Below are 23,999 nucleotides of genomic sequence, written 5' to 3'. Positions count from 1 at the left end.
GTGGGCCCTCCCCTCCCCCTCGCTGTTTCCCCCTTCCCTGCCTCTGATCCCCCCAGCCGGTGTGCCTCCTCCCCCTTGCCCCACCTCTTTCCTTTCCATCTCCCCCTCCCCCGACCACCCCCCCCCCCAGCTCCCATTCCCCCGTTCCCCTTACCCCTACCCAATTCTCCCTCCCTCCCGATACCCCGACCCTAGTCTTCCTCCCCTCCCCCACTCCCCCGCCCACTATCCCCGCCCCCACCGTGTCGCCCCCCGCCCTGCCCCCACCCCCGCCCCCACGGCGGGGCGCCGGTCCGGGCGGGGCCGCCCGAGCTCCCGGGGCCCTGGCTCGGGTCCAGCCCGCGGCCCAGGCCGGGCGGCGGCGGGCGGGGTCCTGGCGGCGCGCGGTTTGGGGGTTTTTTTATAACCCTGGCAGGCGGCTCAGGAAGTGCCGTCCCCGCGCCCCCTCCCCCGGCCACGCCGCCGCGCTCGCTCCCTCCCTTCCTGCGCGCGGGCCGGCGAGACCGCGGCGGGACTGCAGGCGGAGGCCCGGGCGGGCGGCCGGCCGCGGGTAACGGAGCGGGCGGGGCGCGGCGGGCCGGGGGGCTGCGGGCGACCCTGCGTGTCCGCAACGCAGCCCGGGGTTGGCCCCGGGCCGCGGGGCCGGGGACGTCGGGCCGTGGGGGCCGCGGCGGTGTGCGATGCCCCTGAGCTTGTGCGACACGCACCGCGCCCTTGGGGTCCTGGGAGCTCGGGTCTGGGTTTGTTTGCTCTGGGTGTGCGTGTGTGTGGATGTGGATATCCACGTCTGTGTAAATGCCGTGTGTCAGCGCCTGTGTGCCTACGTGAAAATCTGAATGTCTGGCTGTATTTGAACTTGTGTGTGATGTGTGATGTGGGTATTGTGTGTCTGCGGAAGTGTGAGTGTAAGCCAGTGTGTGCACGGGGTTCAGTGTCTCCTGGGTAAGTGTCCGGATGAGTGTGTGTTTGCACGCATCTGCCGGCGTGTCTCCCTGTGTGTGTCAGGGTGTAAGGAGTGTGTAAACGCCTGTGGGTACAGACATCTGGTGGGTCTCAAGGTTTGCAGGACTGTGTGTGTTCTGGTCTGTTCTGAGTGTGTACGTGTCTGTGCACGTAGGCCCGGGTGTGTGTGTCTGTCTGTGGGGTATGTGTGTGAATGAGTGTGTGTGCATGTAGGTCTGGGAAGTGTGTGGTTGTGTCTCGGGTGTTGGGAGGTGTGAGTGTGTACTGAGTGGGGGGGTGTCTTGTGGGTCTGGGGGTGTCTGGTTGTTGGTTCCCCAGCTGCACAGGTATGGTCACCCTCAAGTCTCTGTATGCGTGTGTGTGTGTCTGGGTGTGGGAGGGGCGCCGCCCACTTCCCCTGAGTTGGTCACTGGGGCCTCGGAGGTCTGTCTCCGGCGTCTCCAGCCAGGGGCTCAGGGCCTTTAATTAGCGGCTGGCTGCCTACCCAGCGGGTGCCTGGGTGCCGGCCTCCTCCCGGGCTGGGCCTTTGTCTGCTCTCCTCTCCAGGCTGGGAGTCCTGCCCCGGGGCAGCCTCCATCTCGGCCTTGGCCTCCACAGGGAGACTCTGTGGCCCTGGCCCCCAGCACAGCCCTGGAGTCTGGGTGTAGAGCAGCGGGGGTCCCCCCAGGATCCCCAGGGTGGGATGGAGTCTCTGTAGTAGCGGCGGTTTCCGTCCGGCATTTCCTCCCCCAGCCTCCAGCGAGCTGGCACCCTCCCCCACGCCGGCCACCTCCCTCCTGCCTTCCAGGAGGAGGAGCTGGGGGGAAGGCCAGGCCTGGGTACACACACACACACACACACAAACACACTCCTGCAGCCGCGCGCAGGGTCACATGGGCAGACACACACAGTCACGTGGGCAGACACCACACAAAGTCACACACTCACAGACGTGTGATCGCCCCCCACACGCAGCCTGGGGGAGACCCCCTGCTGACATCCTGTTGCCCCCACCCCTAGAGGTCAGGCCCGGAATCCTCTACCTGTCCCCAAGCCTCCTCTCTTCCCTGCTCCAGAGTCACCAAGCTGTTCATGCCCCCCCACCAACACAGGATGTCCCCCTGTTACAGATGCTGGCCTCCCCCTGGTAGACACCTCGTACCTGACCCCCACTCCAGGCTCCTCCGACCCCACCCCACCCATCACCTGCGCTGGGTCCTCCACCCTCTCCACGACACCCCCTTGAGCTGGAAGCACCAGAGGCGGGTGAGGTTGTTGGGGGAAGGGGCCCAGCTTCAGAGGAAGGAGGTGAGGACTGTACCAGGCCTGGCAGGGGCAGGAGGAGAGAGACCGGACTTGGGGAGGCCCGGGGGCTCCAGCCTCGTTTGCAGGGAGAATGCTGCCTCCTGGACATGGGGAGGTGCTTAAGGCAGGAAGGGACTCAAGGGACCCCACGCAGGGAGGGCTTTAATCCCAGAGCTAGTCAGGGATGGAATGGGAGAGGAGATGGGAGTGGGGTGGGAGAGGGGGACAGAAGTGGGGGAGGAGGGAACTTTGGGGGATTGGAGACTAGGAACCAAGGGAGGATAAAAGCCAAAAGGAGGTTGACCAGGGCAGGGGAGAAGGTGTCCTCAGTGACCCCTGAACTCCAGCCCCAGCTCCGCTCTCCTCACTGCCCCTTCCCACCCTGTCCAGGCTCCCAGAAGAAGCACTGAGGCCCAGAGGGACCCGCACACAAGGGTTCAACACCGCGCCACCAACTGAAGCCCCCAAAAGGTAAACAGGAGGGGGAGAAAGAAACCCCCAGGGTGAACATCAGCCTGTCTGAAAAGAGGAACAGTCAGAGTGAGAGTGAGCTCCCCATCACTGGGGCGGGGGGGTGGGGGACTCCAATCAGAAGAAGGGGAGAGGTCAGCTTCTAAGTCAGCATCTATCTGGCTTCACCCCTCAGAAGCTGAACTGCCCTGTTTGGGGATCAACTCTCAGACTTGGCCAGGCTGCAAAGAAAACAAGACAGTGTGTGATTAAGGGGGAAATTGCACAGAGGAGGAGGAGGAGGGCGGAGACAGGAGGGGGTGGAGGGCTTGGCACGGGGTGGTGGCCCAGAGCGGTGTCTGTGGCAGGCTGGCCCAGGGTAGAGGCTGGAGAAACAGACCTGCCCCGCAGGCCTGAAGCTTCGAGGAAGAATCGGAAATGAGAGGAAGCGGGACTAAGGGCCAGGCTGGAAGGCTAGGGTGAAGAGAGGTCACGGGGACAGAGACCAGGATGCAGGGTGGGGTGAGTGGTTCTACCCATGGCAGAGAATCCCAGGGCGGGACCCCTCACCCAGGGTGGGAGGGGTGCCAAGCACTGGCCTTGGGTTTCATCTGGGTTGAAAATTCTCGCTGGCCGACCTTCACATGTGTCCCAGGCCAGTCTCCCTCTCCCCGTGTGGTCCTCCTGCACTGGCCCTCGGGGTCATGGGTCCACACCAAGCTCCTCCCTGCCCCCGGGACCTTTGCTCCTGCTGGTCCTCCCCCTGGCACACCCTCTCCTGTCTTCATCCTCCCACCTCCACTTTCAAGCCTCTCGGTTACTTCTCATAAAGAACATGTCTTGATCTGAATCATGTGTCTCTTCATTTACTGGTCTGTCCTCTTGCTCCTGGGAGACTTGAGTCCCATGGGTTGAGTGGGGAGTGGGGCAGGGACTATATTCATATTATCCATGGACTGTACCCCGACAGGCTCTTCTGTCCATGAGATCCTCCAGGCAAGAATACTGGAGTGGGTTGCCATGCCCTTCTCCAGGGGATCTCCCCAACCCAGGATGGAACCTGAGTTTCCTGCATTGCAGGCAGATTCTTTACTACCTGAGCTACCAGGGAAGCCTATCTTATGTACAGTCACCACCTGATGAGTGAATCCTAAGGGTTATCGTGGAGATGAAATCAGATGGCATGAATGTGCTTGGCCAGTAGCCGGCACGTAGTAGGTGCTCATGGAGTCAAGATCCTCAGCTGTCCTAAGAGGATAAGGAGGATGCTGGGGGCGTGGGGGGCGGGCAGGAGGAGGGAGTTTACTGAACTAGAGATGGGTTCAGTCTTCAAACCTGGAGTGGGGAGAGGGTTGGCTGCAGGTGCCCTTATCCACCTGGCAAGGGACCTTGGCACTGCTCCAGCCGGCAGTAGGTCCAGGCCCCCCCTGACCCAGCTTCCCACCCTTCCACCTCCCAGGAGCCCGGTGATGCTGCCCAGGCTGTGAACAGGGAAGGCAGCGCTGCGTGGGCTGCCAGCAGCCGGGGCTGGGGAGAGACATGTGGACACGTGGCCTCTATGGCTCCCGCCTGCCAGATCCTCCACTGGGCCCTCGCCCTGGGGCTGGGCCTCGCATTCGAGGTCACACACGCCTTCCGGTCTCAAGGTAGGCCCAACCCAGGATGGGGGGTGGCAGTGGGAACTGAACGGGGATCGTGGCGGGGGGAGGCCTTGGGGTCGGTGAGGCCAGAGTCTTGCGGCCAGTGACCCAGATTCAGGGGCCACTGGAGCCAGCCTCACTCACCCAGCAGCCAAGCAGGCAGCACACAGGGCTCCTTCCCGGGGCCCACCCCAGGCCTCTGACCCTCACCCGCAGATGAGTTCCTGTCCAGTCTAGACAGCTATGAGATCGCCTTCCCCACCCGAGTGGACCACAACGGGGCACTGCTGGCCTTCTCGCCCCCGGCTCCCCGGAGGCAGCGTCGGGGCACGGGACCTCAAGCAGAGTCCCGTCTCTTCTACAAGGTGGCCGCACCCAGCACCCACTTCCTGCTAAACCTGACACACAGCCCTCGCCTCCTGGCGGGGCACGTGTCTGTGGAGTACTGGACTCGAGAAGGCCTGGCCTGGCAGAGGGCCGCCCGGCCCCACTGCCTCTACGCGGGCCACCTGCAGGGCCAGGCCAGCAGCTCCCACGTGGCCATCAGCACCTGCGGGGGCCTGGTGAGTGGAGGGTTCTGGGAGAAAGGGTGGAATGCCTACGAGCTTGGGAGTTAAGAACACTTATATAGGTCACAGAAGAAATCACAACAGCAGGGTTTTTTATCATTCCAATTTTTCCCCCCTCTCTTTCTTCCTTTCTGTCTTTATTCGGCTGCACCGGGTCTTAGTTGCAGCACACGGGATGTTCAGTCTTCCGTCGTGCATGCCGCATCTCTGGTGGCAGCATGCAAACTCTTAGTTGTTCTGTGTGGGATCTAGTTCCCTGAGCAGGGATCGAACCCGGGTCCCCTGCCTTGGAAGTGCAGAGTCTTAGCCACTGGACCACCAGGGAAGTCCCCCTCAGTGGGAGATTTTGAAACATTTTGAGCTCATCAAGAGGATTAGCTATTTTAAGATGCAGCTAAAGCAGTGCTTAGAAGAAAATGTGTAGCCTTAGGTCAGGCTGAAAATTAATGAGCTGAACACCCATCTGAAGAAACTGAAAAGGCAGTAGTAACGTAAACCAAGTGAAACAGAAGGAATGAAATCAGAACGACAGAGATAGGGTCCTGGGGTCCTGGGAACCAGAACCTGACCGAACCTTCTGTCCCACTTCCCAACCCCCAGCATGGCCTGATTGTGGCAGATGAAGAAGAATACTTAATCGAGCCCCTGCAAGGGGGGCCCAAGGGGCACCGGGGACCGGAGGAGAGTGGCCCCCACGTGGTGTATAAGCGTTCCTCTCTGCGTCACCCTCACCTGGACACAGCCTGTGGAGTGAGAGGTACAACTGGCTGTCTGGGGCTGGGCAGAGGGACTGCACAATACCTGTGCCTCGAGATAGAGGTACATGCCGGTGTCCCTCCATCTGGAGGTCAGCTGCATGCAGGGAGCAATGCAGACAGTCAGCAGGGCAGTAGGCAGTGGAACAGCCCACCTGTCACTTCCAGAGTCCAATGGCCCAACAGTGAATGAGACAGGCAGCCAGATAGCCAGCCAGGTGCTGTAAAACCATCCATCTCTGGGATTATCATCTGATCAGACAATTAAGCAGTGGGATAGTGGTAGCAGATACTGGAGCAGTTGCACAATGGAAAATGTCAGGAGAAATTAGCCACCATTCAGAAGATCAGATTTACAACCAGATGTGCAGGGGGACGGTTATAACATCAGATATTTAGGGGATAGGAAAGGAAGTAAAGTGTTAGTTGCTCAGTCGTGTCCAGCTCATTGCAACCCTTTGGACTATTGCCTGCCAAGCTGCTCAATCCATGGAATTCTCCAGGCAAGAATACTGGAGTGGGTAGCTTTTCCCATCTCCAGGGGAATCTTCCCGAACCAGAGATTGAATCCAAGTCTCCCACATTGCAGGCAGATTGTTTACTGTCTTGAGCCACTGGGGGAGCCAGCTGGACAACAGGGATTCACCAGGATAGTCATAGAGCTAAAAAAAATAATCTCTGTCCAGTGAAAATGCAGAACCACTGGAATGTTGTTAGTTGCATATCTGACAGTCTCAAAGTAGCATATCATAGCAGACACACAACCACAGTGAGTTGTCCTAACAGAAAAGTGGTGTCACAGTTGGATGGTCAGTGAGACAGCTGGTCAGAAAAGACTGTCAGGCAGGGGGATTATTCTACAGCCAGACAGTTGGGCTGCAGGGTGAGTAAAAAGTTGCCCAGTCAGAAGGCCAGAGAGTCATACCAACACACAGTTCTGGCAGTGTAGCAGGCTGCTACACACCTCGATTCTGGCAGTAGAATTGTCGGGAAGTTGCATGGTCGTGTTGATTGTCATGGGATGCTGGGAGGCTGTTCGACCAGTGAGTTTGGCAGTGGGGCAGCCTCACCATTGTAGAACCAAGAGCCAGAGCATGAGGTGTTTGACAGCCAGATGAACCATCAGACAGGGACTCGGACAGCTCGAGCAGCAGAATGACCAGAAATTGTCCATCCAGATGAGAAACCGTGGAAGGGGCGGCCGTGGTGGCTGCGCACCCTGAAACCGCCACCTGCCCGGCCCCTCGGCAATGAAACAGAGCGTGGCCAACCAGGCCTGAAGCGCTCCGTCAGCCGAGAGCGCTACGTGGAGACCCTAGTGGTGGCTGACAAGATGATGGTGGCCTACCACGGGCGCCGGGATGTGGAACAGTACGTGCTGGCCATCATGAACATTGTAAGTGCCTCCCCCTCCCTGGGCATGGACCCCCCAAAATGTGGAGCCCACCTCCAGAGTCAGGAAAAGGGCTGTCACCATCCCCCCATCGCTGATCAAATGCCAGTGAAACAGAATGGGAAGGGGACAGGGTGCGTTAGAAACAAAGCCTGTTAGTGACAAGTAGCCTAGCACGGTGGCTAGGAGCATGAACTCAGGAGCTAACCAACCTGGGCTTAAATCTCAGCTTTGCCAATCTTTGACTGTGTGCCCTTGAGCAAGCTACTTTGCCTCTCTGCCTTGGTTTACCCACCTGTAAAATGGGTTTAATAATAGTACCAACTTCATAAGGCTAAGTGGATGCAGTGAATTGCTAAAGTGCTCACAGATGCACCTAACTCACAGTACTTACCCTATAATTGTTTGCTGTATAAAATTAAACAGGCAACTTGCAGGTACTTGTTGAGGTTAGCAGTACACTTATGGGCGTGCATCTGTCTGCATGCAAAGCTTACCCAAGCGCCTTCCTATAAATTTATACAAGATGAGCTGGCTGACTCAGAGTCAGCACCCATCTTGGATCTTGATTAAGACTCTGGACCTCTCTGAGCCTCAGTTCCTGCCTCTGTAAAATGGGATTATAATAGTACCTGTCACAAAACTGTGGTGGGAGGGAAGACAGCTAGACAACTTGGCACGTAGTCAGGGCTTGGTGAGTGATGCTGTTGTTCCACTGAAGCAAAAAGGGAAGAGAGAAAGTTTAGCACAGACAGATGACCTATTATGTAGACATAATATCATGCCTAACCCCACTGTTTTCTGCCCAGGCTCTGCCTCCCTTCCTTGGGCTTCCAAGTTTCCTCTAACCTGCCAGGGTTTCTGGGGAGTTTCCACATGGGATGGTGATGGCTCAGGGCTTCAAGGTCATTGCACAGAGTGGCCTCCGTCATCCACCTCTCCTCTGACCACTTCCTCCTTCTCTCTGACCACTGTCTCCAGAGCTTCCTGCCTCCACACCTCCACTTTCCAGTGGTGATGCTTAAAATAGTGCCTTAAAGACAGTATGGAATGAGGCCAGATGTGCACATCTTTCAGGCTGCCTCTGGGCAGAGGCAGCTGTTGGGTGGGCATCGAGGATGGAGGACAAGTAGACAGGCTGAGCTGGAAAGACAAACGCTAGCAGGCAGGCTTAGCCAGACTCGAGTTCCACTTTCGGCACCTACCAGCTGTGTGTCCTGACCTCTCTGAGCATTGGGTGGCTTATCTGTAAAATGGGAATACTAATACCTATTTCTGTGAAGATCTGGGCAGCAGACATAGCCTGAGCCCCAGCACACAGTAGGCACTTGATTGATACAGTTGTTGTCCTCGTTTCTCTTAAAGTTTCCTATTCTGGGCCCCTCTTAAGACTCGGTCTCTCTTGTTTCTTGGAGGTCAGGTTGCCAAACTTTTCCAGGACTCGAGTCTGGGAAACATCGTTAATATCCTGGTAACACGCCTCATCCTGCTCACGGAGGACCAGGTGCGGGGGAGGGGGGAGGTTCCCCCACCTTCCACCACCACAGAATTCAGCACTGCCTGCATTGCCCCCTGGGTGGCTGGTACCCGTGTACCTCACTCTGTCCATCCTCAGCCCACCCTGGAGATTACCCACCACGCTGGCAAGTCCCTGGACAGCTTTTGTAAGTGGCAGAAGTCCATCGTGAACCGCAGCGGCCATGGCAATGCCATCCCAGAGAATGGCGTGGCCAACCATGACACGGCAGTGCTCATCACGCGGTGAGGGGCAGGGGAAGGCTCCTGGGGGGCCTTCTGTGCGGGAGGGGGCCAGGGGGAGGAGCGAATGGTCCAGGGGATTGCCCAAGTCCCAGCAGAGGTCACTTGTGCTGGGAGGTGGGAGAGACCAGGACTGTCCAGTTGCCCTGTCGGGGAGCCAGGGAGGGGGAGAAGCTGCTGGGAGCCTGAGAATGTGGGGAGGCAGGTGGGGGTCTATTTGGGCACTGACGCATCCTTCACTCTGTCGTTTGTTCAGTTGGCCACTCATGCACCCCAGCATCTCCAAGGCTGGCTGGGGGAAGAGCATGAGGTTTTGGTTCAGGGGTGGGACTCGACCGTGAGAGGGGCGGGGTGGGGGAGGGGTGGCCCTTAGGGGGGCGGCCCAGCCTCCTGACCCCCGCCTCCTCCCACAGCTATGACATCTGCATCTACAAGAACAAACCCTGCGGCACACTAGGTACCCGGGTCCCCTGGGTTTCAGGCACCTCTGAAGGCGGTGGGCTGGGTGACACTGGCCCCAGTGGGGGTGGGGACCTGGCAGAGTGGGCAGAACCGACGGACACAGCCCTGAGCCCCCAGCCCCACCCCACCCCCATGCCCATTCCCCAGGCCTGGCCCCTGTGGGCGGGATGTGCGAGCGAGAGAGAAGCTGTAGCATTAACGAGGATATCGGCCTGGCCACGGCGTTCACCATCGCCCACGAGATCGGACACACGTGAGGCCAGGGACAGGGGAGGCGGCAGGCAGGCAGAGCGGGGAAGTGTCGCCCGACACCTGGTGGAGCTGCTTGCTGCTCCTGTCCCCAGGTTTGGCATGAACCACGACGGCGTGGGCAACAGCTGCGGGGCCCGTGGCCAGGACCCAGCGAAGCTCATGGCGGCTCACATCACCATGAAGACCAACCCATTTGTGTGGTCCTCCTGTAGCCGCGACTACATCACCAGCTTTCTGGAGTGAGGATTTGCCTGCCCAGGGTCTCACACTCATGTTGGGGGAAAAGGGGGTGCCTCCAAGGAGGGTGATCTGCTCAGGGCTGCTCCCCAGGGTCCCGCACCCAACTGGGGCCCCTGTGCTCTTGGCCTGCAGCCCTCCAGTGTGACAGCGCTCTCTTCTCTCCACAGTTCAGGCCTGGGGCTCTGCCTGAACAACCGGCCCCCCAGACAGGACTTCGTGTACCCAACCGTGGCCCCTGGCCAGGCCTACGACGCGGATGAGCAGTGCCGCTTCCAGCATGGAGTCAAATCGCGTCAGTGTAAATACGGGGTAGAGAGAGCCTTCCTGCTTTCCTTCCTGGGAGGGGAGGGGGCCCGCCACCACCAGGGTCAGGGGTGGGGTGGGGACAGGGGGTGGGGATGAGAGAGCTGGGAAGGGATGTGAGCCTCAGTGGCGGGTTCGGGCACAGAGATGGATGGGAGGGTTATACAAATGTCACACGCAATCTCGGTGCTCAAGGACAAGAATGGGATCCCCTTGCTTCTCCAGACCCCTGTTTTTGGGGCTGAGCTGGGGAGAACCTGGGGGTACCCCTTCTGTTACAGCAGGACCAAAGCCCCAAGAGCCCTAACGGGGCCATTTTTAACCAAACATTCCAGACTTGGTGGAAATAGTTTCCCAGGGGATGAACCATCTTCCCCACTTGGCAAAAAAATAGGACGGAGGCTTCCAGGGACACCCTGTCTTCATTCCCTGCAACCCCCGCTGACTGGTTCACAAGATAAGATCTCTTGGCCCCAGTTCTTAGCTGGACAACCTCTGAGCCTCCTGGTCATGCCCCACTCTTTCTTGAGGCTTTAGGCTCAGCTCCCGAAGCCCCATCCACCCAAGGAGGAGTGAGCTGAGGGTGCCCTCCCAGCTCCTCCCAGGAAACTGGTGCCCCACTTGCTTCCCTCTCCAGCCACCAAGGACCCCTGGCTCATCTAGGGCCTGCCCCTCCCCTGCCCACCTTCCCCAGTTCCCTGAACATGCTCCCCAACTCGTTACAGCCTCACCCCAAATAGCCCAGCCGCAGCCCTTCACATCTTCAAGACTCAAAAAGATCAGTTTGAATGTCCAAGCCGAGGCTGTGTTAACTCAAAACAAGGAGCAGGGAGGTGTTAAAAGCCCTCACTTTATTCCAGTGCAAGACAGGGAAAGAAACCCTCAATCCATTAAATCTTTTTAAAGATTTATTTTATTTACTTATTTAGTTATTTTTGGCCATGCCGGATCTTCGTTGCTGCGCACAAGCTTTAGTTGCAGAAAGCGGGGGCTACTCTTCGTTGCAGAGCACAGGCTCTAGGCACATAGGCTTCAGTAGCTGTGGTTCCCAGGCTCTAGAATGGTGGCTCAGTAGTTGTTGCTCACAGGCTTAGCTGCCACATGGCGTGTGGGATCTTTCCGGACCAGAAATCAAATCCATGTCTCCTGCATTGGCAGGCAGATTCTCAACCACTGTACCACCAGGGAAGCCCCTTGATCCATTTATATTTAACCAACTCTTGCCACCCCACTCTACCCAACTTGGCTCCCTCTAGTGAATTCCTAAAGAATTCAGAAGCCACTTGAGCCTCTGCCATGTCCCAGATGTCCTAACTGTGACAGTGATGGCAGACACTTACTGAATGCTCACTACAGGTCCAGCATGCCATACCTATCATCTCAGTTAAACTCCAGACAATCCTAACAGCCACACATTGCAGGGGGAAGGACTGAGGCATAGGACGAATGCCAAAGTCACAGTTAGAGAACATGGTGGAGCTAGGATTTGACTCTAGGTTTTTTTATGAATCCAAATTTTATAATGAGGTAGGGAGGTGGAGGAAGTGCCAGATTATTAAGCACGGACCACTGCTGGTTGTATGTTGAATAGACTTTTCCTTTTATTTTTCCAAGGAACATCTTCTGGGCCCTCCTGGCAAAGGGATAAATAATTGACTACATGTAACTCAGTTAATATGTGTAAAGAGCTGGGTCTGATGCATGGTCTGAAGGTAGTTGTGGCCTTTATTACTCCGTAACAAGGTGTTTGTGCAAGCCCTCTCGTATTGACTCTGTTGTCATACACCTCTCAGCCATATGTAGGCAAGGTCCATCTTACAGACAAGGCCTGGGGAGGGGGAATGTGTTGTAAATCAGTGCTGGAGTTAAAGTCTCCCAGAATTAAATGAGACCCAGGACTCATTTCTTACAGACCGTGGAACCTCCTTGTGGAAAGGAGCATGATCAGGGCTGGACTAGGCAGTTCTCTTTAAGAGGTGTCAGAAGTGGGATCTGTCGTATTTTAACAAATGGCCAGGAGGATATAACCCAAGTGAAGCCAGAGAACCAGGATGAAGTTTTTTGTGTGTTTTTTTTTTAATAATTTTATTTATTTATTTATTTATTTATTTTTGGCTGTGCTGGGTCTTCATTGTTGTGTGGGCTTTTCTGTAGTTGCAGTGAGCGGGAGCTACTCTTTGTTGCAATGCCCAGGATTCTCATTGAAGGCGCTTCTCTTGTTGTAGAGCACAGGCTGTAGGGTGAATGGGCTTCAGTGATTGCTGCACATGGGCTCAGAAGTTGTGGCTCCTGGGAACAATAGTTGTGGCCCACTGGCTTAGTTGTCCCAAGGCATGTGGGATCTTCCCAGACTAGGGATCGAACCCATGACTTCTGCACTGGCAGGCAGACTCTTTGCCACTGAGCCACCAAAGGAGCCACAGGCTGAGCTTTTAGATGAGAAGTGTCCTCTGAGGAAGCAAGTTTTGAGGACCACCTTGTAAGCTTCTCACATGTGTGCAGTTGTCTCTCAGAGGCTGACACGGGAAACGTCCCTTCCTGCAGCCATTGATGGGTCCAATCCCAAATCTTCAAAGCTTGGGAGGATCGGGTTCAAAGAGAAGAGTACATGTTATTGTAAAATGAGGCGAGAAGGATTTCTGCATTTCAGAGGCAAGACTCTGGGAAATGAACAGGATGTAGGCTAGAGGGTCAGATTTGGCCACACCTGAACCCAGGAAGGCTTGTCCAGGGATATTAATTAACCTGGACCTAAAGAGTCAGAATGGCTCCCTGGGACTGATCCAGCTTCCTGCCATGGACAGGACCTGCTGCCAGAGTCTTTGTCTTATGTGTTTAGTTGCTCAGTTGTGTCCAACTCTTTGTGACCCTTTGGACTGTAGCCCACCAGGCTCCTCTGTTGATGGGATTTTTCAGGCAAGAGTGGGTTGCCAGAGTCTGAGCCAGCCCAAGTAAGACTCAGGAAGAAGATGGGCTGATTTTTCACTGGGAGAACTAGAGCAGCTTTCCACACAGACCCAGCCTGACCTTATCCTCTCTCAACCTTTCACAGATTAAAACTTTGGGGAACTTCCCCAGTTTAGGTTGGGGAAACAATAAGAACCACCTGCTGGGGGAATAAATAAAAAGTTAAAGATGGGGCCCTTGACCTGAGCCATCATCAAGCCTGGATTTTTCAGAACCACAGCTCTTGAGATGGCCTGCTTTGCCCACTCTAAAAAGAAATCCAGCATCCTTCCTCCTTATTCCTCAGCCGGTCCCAAGTTTCCTTCTAAAAACTTGGGAGGTGCCAGGGGTTGAACTCCCAGGAAGATCCCCTGGGGAAGGAAATGGCAACCCATTCCAGTATTCTTGCCCTGAAATCCCATGGATAGAAGGGCCTGTGTGCTAAGTCACTTTAGTTGTGTCCAACTATTTGTGAACCCGTGGACTGCAGCCTGCCAGGCTCCTCTGCCCATGGGATTCTCCAGGCAAGAATACTGGAGTGGATTGCCATGTGCTCCTCCAGGGGATCTTACCAACCCAGGGATCGAACCTGTGGCTCTCACATCTAACCTGCATTGGCAGGCAGGTTTTTTACCATTAGCACCACCTGGGAAGCCCAATCCATGGGTTTGGGCTACAATCCATGGGGTCAGACAGACTTAGCTTCTAAAGAAGGGGCTGAACTACAGAGAGATTAGATCGTAGACCCTGCGATCGATTGAAGTTCTGGGATAGAATCCAGATTGCCTCCTTAGTAGCTGTGTGACCTCTAGCAAGTGACCCTACCTCTCTGATCCTTGGTTTTACCACAGGAAAATGGAAAGTATAGTGCCTAAGGGAGTTTGAGGCTCTCCTAGGTGTTTGATAGGACTTCCCTTGTAGCTCAGCTGGTGAAGAATCTGCCTGCAATGTGGGAGACCTGGGTTTGATCCCTGGGTTGAGAAGATCCCGTGGAGAAGGAAAAGGCTACCCGTTCCAATATTCTTGCCTGGAGAATTCCATGGACTGTATGTATAGTCCGTGGGATCGTGGAGAGTTGGACCGAACTGAGCGACTTTCACTTTCACTAGATGTTTGATAAGTGCTGCTTATAGCCCGAGAAGAGGTCCCCTCCTATACCCTGCAAGTGGTTGCAAAAAGAAACCCAGAAAGGAAGGCTGGAGCCCCACTGAGCGGGTCGCCTGGGTTCTCCCAAGGAAGGTGGGAGGGAGGGTCCGAGCCTGAGCGGGCACCTTGGCCCGCAGGAGGTCTGCAGCGAGTTGTGGTGTCTGAGCAAGAGCAACCGGTGCATCACCAACAGCATCCCGGCCGCCGAGGGCACGTTGTGCCAAACACACACCATCGACAAGGGGGTGAGCCTCGACCAGCCTGGGCCACCGCCGGGGCCCTCCATCGGCTTTGGCCACGCCCACTGCCTGCAGGTCCCGCCCCCTGCCCGAGGCCACACCCCTCCCAGGCTACGCCCTGCATGCTTTGCCCAATACTAGCTCCGCCCACTGCTGGGGACTGTGTGCTTAGGCCACGCCCCCACATTACCCTATACTATCCCGGTCTCCGGGCCCCACCTCCATCCTCCCCCCCTTTCGCCCCACCCCCGGAGGGCTTAAAGCTGTGGGGCTGGGGAGGAGGTGGGAATGATCGCCAAGGCCTCGAGACTGCAGAGTCCGACTCACCCCTGCTTCATCCCACCCGCAGTGGTGCTACAAGCGGGTCTGCGTCCCCTTCGGGTCGCGGCCGGAAGGCGTGGACGGCGCCTGGGGCCCGTGGACCCCGTGGGGCGACTGCAGCCGGACGTGCGGCGGCGGCGTGTCCTCCTCCAGCCGACACTGCGACAGCCCCAGGTCAGCCCTCAGGCCCTTCTGCCAGTAGAGGCGGGAGGCCCCTGCCCGCTATTCCCCTTGCCCCATTTCTCTCCTGTCGCCCCCCCGCTTCCAGGCCGACCATCGGGGGCAAGTACTGCCTGGGCGAGAGACGGAGGCACCGCTCCTGCAACACCGAGGTGAGTTCCCCAGGACCTCAAGCCGGGTAACCGAGGTCCCTCTGACACGAGGAAAGAAAGGCATAAGTCAGTTTCCAATGAGCTCTGACCGGGTGGCCACCATCTCCTTTGGAACCTGCAGCGGCCACCCGCTACTTTCCCAGCCCTCCCCACACCTGTCCTGGGTCCCAGCTCCTTCCAGCTCACACATTGGCAGTAGATGCGTCTCCCACCTGGAGATAATTGTTTGGCCCTGACAACCCTCTCTGGCCACAAGGGGCCCCTTCCTCTACTGCCCAATTCTGCTCCCCCACAAAGCCCCACCCCTGCCCCAAAGCTGACCCTGTGCTCCTTGCCAATCCAGTGGCCAAGTTTTCATTGCACTCCTTTCTGACCAGGGACCACCGTCTCCTGTCCAAAACTCCCAGCCACAAGTCCCACACACTCATGAAGAGGGTGCTTGACTCCTTTCTAGGCCCACTCTCTCAAGAAAGGCCCCATGGTCTGAAACCAGAAACCCAGGTGTCATTCTTAGCTTGCCCACAAACTCGAATGAGTCACCTACTCCCATTGCAGAGGCACCTGTCCCTCTGACCTCCTCCCTGGCCTCCTTGCCTCCAGTCTCCAGAGCATAAGTTCTCCAACCCTGGGGCCTCTGCCCTAACTACATCCCCCCCACACTCTGTACCTGGCCTCCTGACTTCTCCCTTCTGGTGCCCGCCCCCCGCCCCCAGGACTGTCCCCCAGGCTCCCAGGACTTCAGGGAAATGCAGTGCTCTGAATTTGACAGCGTCCCCTTTCGTGGAAAGTTCTACACATGGAAGACATACCGGGGAGGTGAGCAGGGGACTGAGATGGTCGTGGGGCTGTGGGGGTGGGGGGGTGGGCAGCCGCAGGTGGAGACAGGATCATGGGTTTTGTCTTGAGCAGCCCCTCTCCCAAGGAACCAGAGTGCCTATGAGTGCCTGGACTAAACAGCGGGGACCCCCACTTCCTCTGCCCAGCCTGCCCATCCTCGCTGGGTCTGGGGTCCGGCCTTTGGTCTGACGGGGCTGTGCCCCCCAGGGGGCGTGAAGGCCTGCTCGCTCACCTGCCTAGCAGAGGGCTTCAACTTCTACACCGAGAGGGCCGCGGCCGTGGTGGACGGGACGCCCTGCCGCCCGGACACGGTGGACATCTGTGTCAGCGGCGAGTGCAAGGTGCAGGGGCCTCCCGGAGATGGCAGGGGAGGCGGGTGGCTGCAGGTGGGAGGCGGCTCCCCGACACCCCCTCCCCCACCACTGCCCTCCCCAGCACGTGGGCTGCGACCGCGTCCTGGGCTCCGACCTGCGGGAGGACAAGTGCCGCGTGTGCGGAGGTGACGGGAGTGCCTGCGAGACCATCGAGGGGGTCTTCCGCCCAGCCTTGCTTGGGACTGGTGAGAGACCCCAGCTTCCCTCCCACACTCCCCCATTTGGCAGCTGGGGGCACAGCTCACCCCAGAACATCCAGGAGTGGTGCCCCGGGTCACAGCCAGGAACTAGCTTGGGCTCTGGTGCCTAAACCTTCGCAGTGAAAGCATCCCAGGGGGGTACCTAAATCTCTCCCATGCCCCACCCTGAGGGTCTCATGCCATCTTGAGGAGCCAGGAGCGTGACTCTCCAAGGGGGCTGAGGTGATCTCTGTGCTAAACCACAAAGCTTACTAGGGGCAAGGGTAGCGGCAGGGTGTGGTGAACTCGAGGACTTCCCAACCTTGGGCTGAAGGAAAGAGACCCCAGGGAGTGTTTGGGGGGCAGTGAGAGCTGGAAACTGTTAAGGGCCCAAACAGGCACTGAAGGCCAAGTGTGGTTTCCAGGGGACAATGTGGGGGTCCAGGCAGATAAACCAGTATGCATGGGGGATGCAGGTGGGCAAGGACAGAGGGTCCACAGGGGCCCAAGATCATCCAGGTCATAAGTGATGGAGCGCATGGCAACCTGACTCTGACTGCTAAAACCATCAAGTCACCATATGTGGCTCAGGAACCCCATGGTACCCCCTTCCCTCTGCCCAAAGCTCAGTCCTGCTGCTTGTCTTAGGGTAGGGTGGGTTGAACCATTTTAGTGGTTGGAGAGGTAAGAAAGTTGGAGTTCAAATCCCAGTTGAACCACTTCCTAGCTATAAAACCTGGGCAAGCTGTTTCATCTCTTTGAGCCTCAGTTTTGTCATCTGTAAAGTGGGTATAATGATGCATCTACTTCACAGAGCCAGAGACACAGCGGGCGTCTCTGTAAGCGCTTGGCACAGTAATGGTTAACTGCTGTCATCAGGGACCAGGCGTGGAGGGTGGGGTGGGCAGGCAGGTACAGGGCCAGACCAAGCCAGTGACACCTGAGCTCCCCCGTCCAGGGTACGAGGAAGTCGTCTGGATCCCCAAAGGCTCCGTCCACATTTTCATCCAGGACTTGAACCTCTCCCTCAGTCACCTGGGTGAGCCAGAGGTGGGGGAATGAGGACTGGGGGTTAGCGGGGGTATCAGCGTGGCTGGGGTTCTGACCTTTCTGCTGTCCCCCAGCCCTGAAGGGAGACCAGGAGTCCCTGCTGCTGGAGGGGCTACCTGGGACCCCCCAGCCCCACCGCCTGCCCCTGGCTGGAACCACCTTTCAGCTCCGACAAGGGCCGATCAGACCCAGAGCCTAGAAGCCCTGGGACCCATTAACGCATCTCTCATCGTCATGGTAACAGCAGGGCTGGGAGCACGGTGCAGGAGGACGTTAGCATCCTTTTGGGACCTCGAACTTGGCTTCTATTTGATCCTCCCCCGCCCCCCACCCCCCGCCGCTGCGACCCCAGGTACTGACCCGAACTGAACTGCCCGCCCTCCGCTACCGCTTCAATGCACCCATCGCCCGTGATGCACTGCCTCCCTACTCCTGGCACTACGCGCCCTGGACCAAGTGTTCAGCCCAGTGTGCAGGCGGTGAGACCCAGGACTGGGATGGGATGGGGCAGGTTCTGGTCACCAGGCTGACCTTCTGGGCCAGGCAGGGCTGAGCGGGCCTGTCACCCGCCCCCAGGCAGCCAGGTGCAGGCCGTAGAGTGCCGAAATCAGCTGGACAGCTCCGCCGTGGCCCCCCACCACTGCAGCGCCCACAGCAAGCTGCCCAAGAGGCAGCGTGCCTGCAACACGGAGCCCTGCCCACCTGAGTGAGTGCCGGCGGAGATGCAGGGTCGGGGTGACAAGCTCCTGGGATCAGAGGAGTCCAGGCTCCCTAAGGTGCAGTCAGGGGCGTCCCAGAGTCAGACTCAGAGCAGTGGTGCTCCCTGGTCAAGTCCAGGTCATTGTCTGCCCTTGGGGTGATGTGCCTCCCTGCCCCCAGTGTGGGTCCAGAGTAAAGATGTTCTGAGTTTGGGCTCTAGGGTGGCGGGAGCAGCAGGCATTCCGGTGCCAGCTTCCATAAGGATTCTGGTTGTCAGGCAGGAGGACCTGCTGGTGCCCCGAGGTCAGGGTGCTGCCCGGCCTACTGTCTCAGACCGCCCCCTCCCCCCGCAGCTGGGTGGTAGGGAACTGGTCTCGCTGCAGCCGCAGTTGTGATGCAGGCGTGCGCAGCCGCTCTGTCGTGTGCCAGCGCCGCGTGTCTGCGGCCGAGGAGAAGGCGCTGGACGACAGCGCTTGCCCGCAGCCGCGCCCCCCAGTACTGGAAGCCTGCCACGGCCCCGCCTGCCCTCCGGAGTGGGCCGCCCTCGACTGGTCGGAGGTCAGCCGCCCCTTCCCGCCCGCTGCCCACCCACCACTCCCTAGGCAGAACAGGGAGGGGCCGGGGTGGCCCCACATCGGGCGCCACTCCCCCTCCAGGCGCCCACCCACTCCCGCTGGCCCTAGTGGGCGCCCCGTGATTGGTCCAAAGTTAGCTATACCGTCCTCCGTTCCCACTGAATCAGCATCTACCCCCGTCCTTGTTCAAGCGGGAAGTGGGGCGCCCACTGAGCATGAAACGCCCCCTCCCAACTGCAGTGCACTCCCAGCTGCGGGCCGGGCCTCCGCCACCGCGTGGTCCTCTGTAAGAGCGCAGATCACCGCGCCACTCTGCCCCCCGCGCATTGCCAGCCCGCGGCCAAGCCACCAGCCACCATGCGCTGCAACCTGCGCCGCTGCCCTCCGGCCCGCTGGGTGGCGGGGGAGTGGGGCGAGGTAGGCGCGCGCCCCCTGCCGAGCGGGGACCCAGGGCAGGGGTGGCGGGGTGGGCGGCGGTGCCAGGCTTCCGCTCATCGGCGACTCCTCACAGTGCTCCGCGCAGTGCGGCTTCGGGCAGCAGCAGCGCCCCGTGCGCTGTTCCAGCCACACCGGGCAGCCGTCGCGCGAGTGCGCCGAGGCCCTGCGGCCACCCGCCACGCAGCAGTGCGAGGCCAAGTGTGACAGCGCGCCCCCGGGGGACGGCTTGGAAGGTTTGTGGGGCTGGGGGGCCGAGCGGGACCGGGAGGGCCCTGTCCAGAGGATGCCATAGATAGGAGAGCTGAGGGTCCTGACCCTTGTCCCGAGAGTGCCTCCAAACACTGACATCCCTTTCTCTGCCACCTCCAGAGATCTTTCATCATCTCCTGCCCGCCAGCATGTATTGGGTACCCCTGTGTGCTAGGCGTTGTAGGAACCCGATTTTTCTGGGGGCCCAAACTCAGGTCATCCCTTCAATCACCTCCTTGACTCTGACCCTCCCTGTTCATCTCCATCTATGACATTAGCTGTCATTCACTCGCTAGGTTGTGTCTGACTCTGCGACCCCATGGAAAACTTGCCCTCCACTCTTCCCCAGTGTGAGCTTCTCTGGTGGTTCAGACTAGTAAAGAATCCACCTGGTTGAGAAGGGAATGGCAACCTACTCCAGTATTCTTGCCCAGAAAACTCCATGGACAGAGGAGCCTGGCAGGCTGCAGTCCACAGGGTCACAAAGAGTTGGACAACACTGAGCGACTAACACTTTCACTTTCACTTCCCCAGTAGCATATTGATCTGGGGGGCTCATTTCCCGTGTTCTCTTTTTGCCTTTTCAAACTGTTCATGGGGTTCTCACGACAAGAATACTGGAGTGGGTTGCCATTTTCTTCTCTAATGGACCACGTTTTGTCAGAACTCTTCACTATGACATGTCCGTCTTGGGTGGCCCTGCAGGCATAGCTCATAACTCCATTGTTATGCAAACCCCTTCACCATGACAAGGCTGTGATCCATGAAAGGGAGCTACTACAGTATCTGCCTGATGTTTTTCTTTGCATCAGTTTCTCAGCCTCAGGCACTATTGATGTTTGGGGCCAGATGGTTCCTTGTCTCGGGGGCTGCCCTGTGCTTTGTCAATGGTTCGGCATCCCTGACCTTGCTAGATGCCAATGGTACCCCTCCTCCCAGTGGTGAAAACCGAAAAATGCCTCCAGACATCTCCAAATATCCCCTGGGAGGCAAAACCACCTCCCTTGGAAACCACTGCTCTAAATATGCCCATCTCTTTCTACCTAAGTAAATGTATATTTCATAGAGAGCTATAGGTTACTTACTCTAGGCACTGGAACCAAACTGCCTGGATTCATCTTCCATCTCTGTGTCTTGGTTTTCTTATCTGTCAAGAGGCGGAGGAGTGGTGGTATGTGTTAATATATTCACTGGAGGTAATACCACCTTAAGCTGCTGCTGCTGCTAAGTCCCATCAGTCGTGTCTGACTCTGTGCGACCCCATAGACGGCAGCCCACCAGGCTCCTCCGTCCCTGGGATTCTCCAGGCAACAGTACCGGAGTAGGTCGCCAGTGCCTTCTCCGTACCACCTTAAGGAGAAAGACTAAATCCACGTGTAGCCCAGGCTCAGTCATACATCAGTGACTACTAAGTGGGAACCCTGGTCCATTATCAGGAACAGACTGTCAGTTACCCTTGAACACAGAATACACATATACCCTGAGAGGAAGGACCACACTGGAGTTCAAAGTCCCTAGTCTGTTACAAAGGGAAACGAGCAAGGGTTATATACGCCAAACGGGTAATTGGGAAAGGAACACTTTTCTCGTGATTTTAACACGGTATCCAAGTCCCAGACCTGCACTCTCTTTCAAAATTCTCCAAAAAGCCTAGTGACATGGTTACTGTTGGAAGCCCCCCTTTGAGAGCTGAGAAGTCAAGGCACAGAGAAGCTAGGAAGCGGTGTGCAGCCATTGGTCGCAAGGCTACGGGTTGGGGGGAAGGGGGGAGGCGCTGAGACCAGATTCCCCTCCCCTTCCTCTTCTCCCGCCCCTTTCAGAGTGCAAGGATGTGAACAAGGTCGCCTACTGCCCCCTGGTGCTGAAATTTCAGTTCTGCAGCAGAGCCTACTTCCGCCAGATGTGCTGCAAAACCTGCCAGGGTCGCTAGAGGGCGCTCGGCCTTCGGAGCGAGTCCTGGATGTGCGCGGGCTGGGGGTGGGGGGAACCAGACCTGCAGCCGACCAGCCTGAAGGAGCCCGAGGGGGCAGGAACTGGGAGTGAATGGTGAGATGGAGCTGGAAGTTATTTATTGGGAACTCCTGCAGGGCTCCTGACTGGGGGCGGGAGGGGGGTGAGGGAATGGAGAGGGGCTGGCCAAGCCCACGGCCCCTCCTCTGCGCACCTCTCAGTTCACAGAGAGACCCCCCCCCCCCCCCAGGGTGAGCTTGAGTTGGGAACAGTTGCTCTCTCTAGAACTCTTGCCACCCACCTTTAGGGAGCCCCCCTACACAACACCCGCCTTTGATAGGAATATGTACTGTGAAGAGTGGGGGTGGGGAGGGGGTCAGCCGGTGCCCTGCCCCCCCAAGCACTGCCCTGCCCCTCCACTCTGAGCTGGGGGGGGGGGGGGGAATCTATGTCCGCTATGGGGGAGGGGATTAGCACCACCTCCCTGACACCCTGCCCCCAACCAGACCAGCTAGAGGGGGGAGGCAGAGCTGGGAAGACCCACCCCATTCTCTGCCTTGCCTGCCCCAGGGGGACCCCGTCATCCAGGCCACCCCCATGATGGTGCTACAGGCCCTGCCCTGGGGCCCACACACCCCCTCACCAGGAAGCCCTACATCAATAAAGTTCTGTCTTGTGTAGATTTCCGTGCCAGGCTGTGTGTGTGCGCTAATGGGTCCCACTCAGCTATCCCCCCGCCCTGGAAGGGGCCACAGCCCCTCACAGGTCGGCCCCAACAGCCCAAAGGGGACTTATACCAACATAGACTAGAACCCGGTAACTAGGTCAAAAACACAGTTGCTTCTTGGACTTCCTTGGTGGTCCAGTGGTTGAGCATCCGCCTGCCAATGCAGGGGACACAGGTTGGACCCCTGGGCCGGGAAGATGCCACATGCCCGTGGGCCAACTAACCCCGAGTACCACGACTCCTAAGCCCGTGCTGGAGTCTGCGTGCTGAAACTACAGAAGCGGAGCAGCCCCTTACTCCGCAAGAGACGCCACCGCAATGAGAGGCCCACACACAGTAAGGAAGGGCAGCCCCCACTCGCGGCAGCTGGAGGAAGCCGGGTGCAGCCAGGAAGACCCAACAGAACCTAAAATAATTTTTTTTTTTTTTTTTAAGAATACAGCTTCTCACAGAGACTCCCAAAACAACGCAATCTGGCACCTGTTACCCCAGCCACCACACTCCCTGTCACTCTGCCGTCTCCAGCCGCACTGGACTCCTGAAATTTCCTCAAAATACCCACCATCTTCCCATCTTAGGGCCTTTGCTAGAGCTGTTTTCCTCTGCCAGGTTTACCCTCCCCTTCCCCCTTCACCTGGTTAACTCCAGCTCACTTCGCAGTCTCAGCAAAAAAAAGTCGCCTCCTCCCAGAAGCCTCCCCTGACGCCCTCAATAAGGCTGGGGGCGGGGGTGTCGTCCTGACTGTTCACGTCTAGTGCCCTGGAGACATTGCTGAGGTTTGCAGGCACCAAGCCCGTCGGTTGAGAAACGGGCTGCTCCCCAGATGTGGCCACTGGGGGCGCCGCGGCACGCCAGTCTCGGCGCCGGATGCGGTGTGCCTCCTGGAGCGCGGGGATACCCGGGTGTGCAGGCCTTCCTGCCAGGCTCTCCCAAGGTCGGTTTCTGCCTCCGCCACTTCCCCACTGTGTGGCAGACGACAGCCTCTCGGAACTGCCATTTCCTCAAACGTCAGGAGGAGACCAGCCTGCTGGTCTCCCAAACATCAGGAGATGGGCCAACATTTGATGAATGCCATGTGCTTCCCTGGGGGCTCAGACGGTCAAGAATCTGACGGCAATGCTGGAGACCCGGGTTCCATCCCTGGGTTGGGAAGATCCCCTGGAGGAGGGCATGGCAACCCACTCCAGTATTCTTGCCTGGGAATCCCATGGACAGAGAGGGCTGGCGGGCTACAGTCCATGGGGTCACAGAGTCAGACACGACTGAGCGACTAATACGGATGTGCGCGCCAGGCGCCCCCGGCAGGATCCCCAGCCCCACCGCCGCCGTTTTGGGATGAGAAAATGAAGAGAGCTGGGACGAGGGGGGGGGGGGGGGGGGGGCAGTCATTAATTCTAGACGTAACATCCAAAGTCTGGGACCTTCCAAATGCCCCTGGCTCTCGGGACCCCCCACTCCCACTGCTCTCTCCCTGGCAGAAACGCACCTGATTCCCAAGGTCCCTCCTGGAAGAAAGACCAGCGGAAGTGGCTTAGGAAGTGGGAGTTTGCCCCGGGATGCCCAGAGCAGATACACATCTCAAGTGGGTCTGGAAGACTCCCGAGCAGCCCAGGACAGAACCATCAGTCTGCAGCCAGCTGACCCTCGTCCCTCTTGCTGTAGCCGGGTCCCCGGGTGACGGGGGGCGGGCGCGAGGGGGCTGGAGACGCGGTTTCCTGGGGTCTGGCAGCTGCTGCCTTCCGTCCTTAACCTCTCCCTTCAGGCTCCGGGCCCCAGACCCGCAGCTCCCTCGGGCCCGTCTGGGCGCTCTCCCCGCCCCCAGGCTCAGCTTCCCTCCCCGGTAGCCGCGGGCCCCTCCCGCCAAAGGA

The 23,999-nt window shown here is 58.2% G+C and overlaps 1 protein-coding gene and 1 long non-coding RNA gene across 6 annotated transcripts; one reads left to right on the top strand and one right to left on the bottom strand.

The window, feature by feature from the left end:
- The first annotated feature begins 274 nt into the window (after positions 1–274).
- ADAMTS10 (ADAM metallopeptidase with thrombospondin type 1 motif 10) lies at positions 275–22,084 on the top strand. The gene is given in 28 exon segments (XM_070464825.1): positions 275–550; positions 2,073–2,250; positions 2,638–2,718; positions 4,157–4,343; positions 4,554–4,900; positions 5,507–5,663; positions 6,840–7,057; positions 8,475–8,558; positions 8,670–8,815; positions 9,226–9,269; positions 9,422–9,527; positions 9,619–9,765; positions 9,934–10,075; positions 14,299–14,406; positions 14,750–14,895; positions 14,990–15,053; positions 15,767–15,869; positions 16,098–16,231; positions 16,326–16,449; positions 17,402–17,482; positions 17,568–17,672; positions 17,675–17,730; positions 17,846–17,972; positions 18,070–18,199; positions 18,546–18,750; positions 19,008–19,184; positions 19,279–19,438; positions 21,275–22,084. Coding segments are annotated over 25 exon segments (3,309 nt in total). The 5' UTR covers positions 275–550; positions 2,073–2,250; positions 2,638–2,718; positions 4,157–4,255; the 3' UTR covers positions 21,385–22,084.
- Positions 10,972–23,938, bottom strand: LOC139034317 (uncharacterized). 5 transcript variants are annotated; one of them, XR_011486716.1, is made up of 5 exons: positions 23,618–23,938; positions 20,540–20,601; positions 16,123–18,264; positions 14,728–15,094; positions 10,972–12,645 (listed from the first exon to the last, which is right to left on the bottom strand). It is a non-coding gene; the product is annotated as an uncharacterized lncRNA (long non-coding RNA). The 5 variants fall into 5 exon arrangements; XR_011486715.1 differs by having other exon boundaries at positions 16,123–16,358; XR_011486718.1 differs by lacking the exon at positions 23,618–23,938 and adding an exon at positions 22,766–23,482.
- Positions 23,939–23,999: the final 61 nt, after the last annotated feature.

The sequence above is a fragment of the Odocoileus virginianus genome, chromosome 3 (assembly GCF_023699985.2).
Source record: "Odocoileus virginianus isolate 20LAN1187 ecotype Illinois chromosome 3, Ovbor_1.2, whole genome shotgun sequence".
NCBI lineage: Eukaryota > Metazoa > Chordata > Mammalia > Artiodactyla > Cervidae > Odocoileus > Odocoileus virginianus.
The sequence above is the reverse complement of the archived record's forward strand: the minus strand, read 5'-3'. Positions and strand labels throughout refer to the sequence as shown.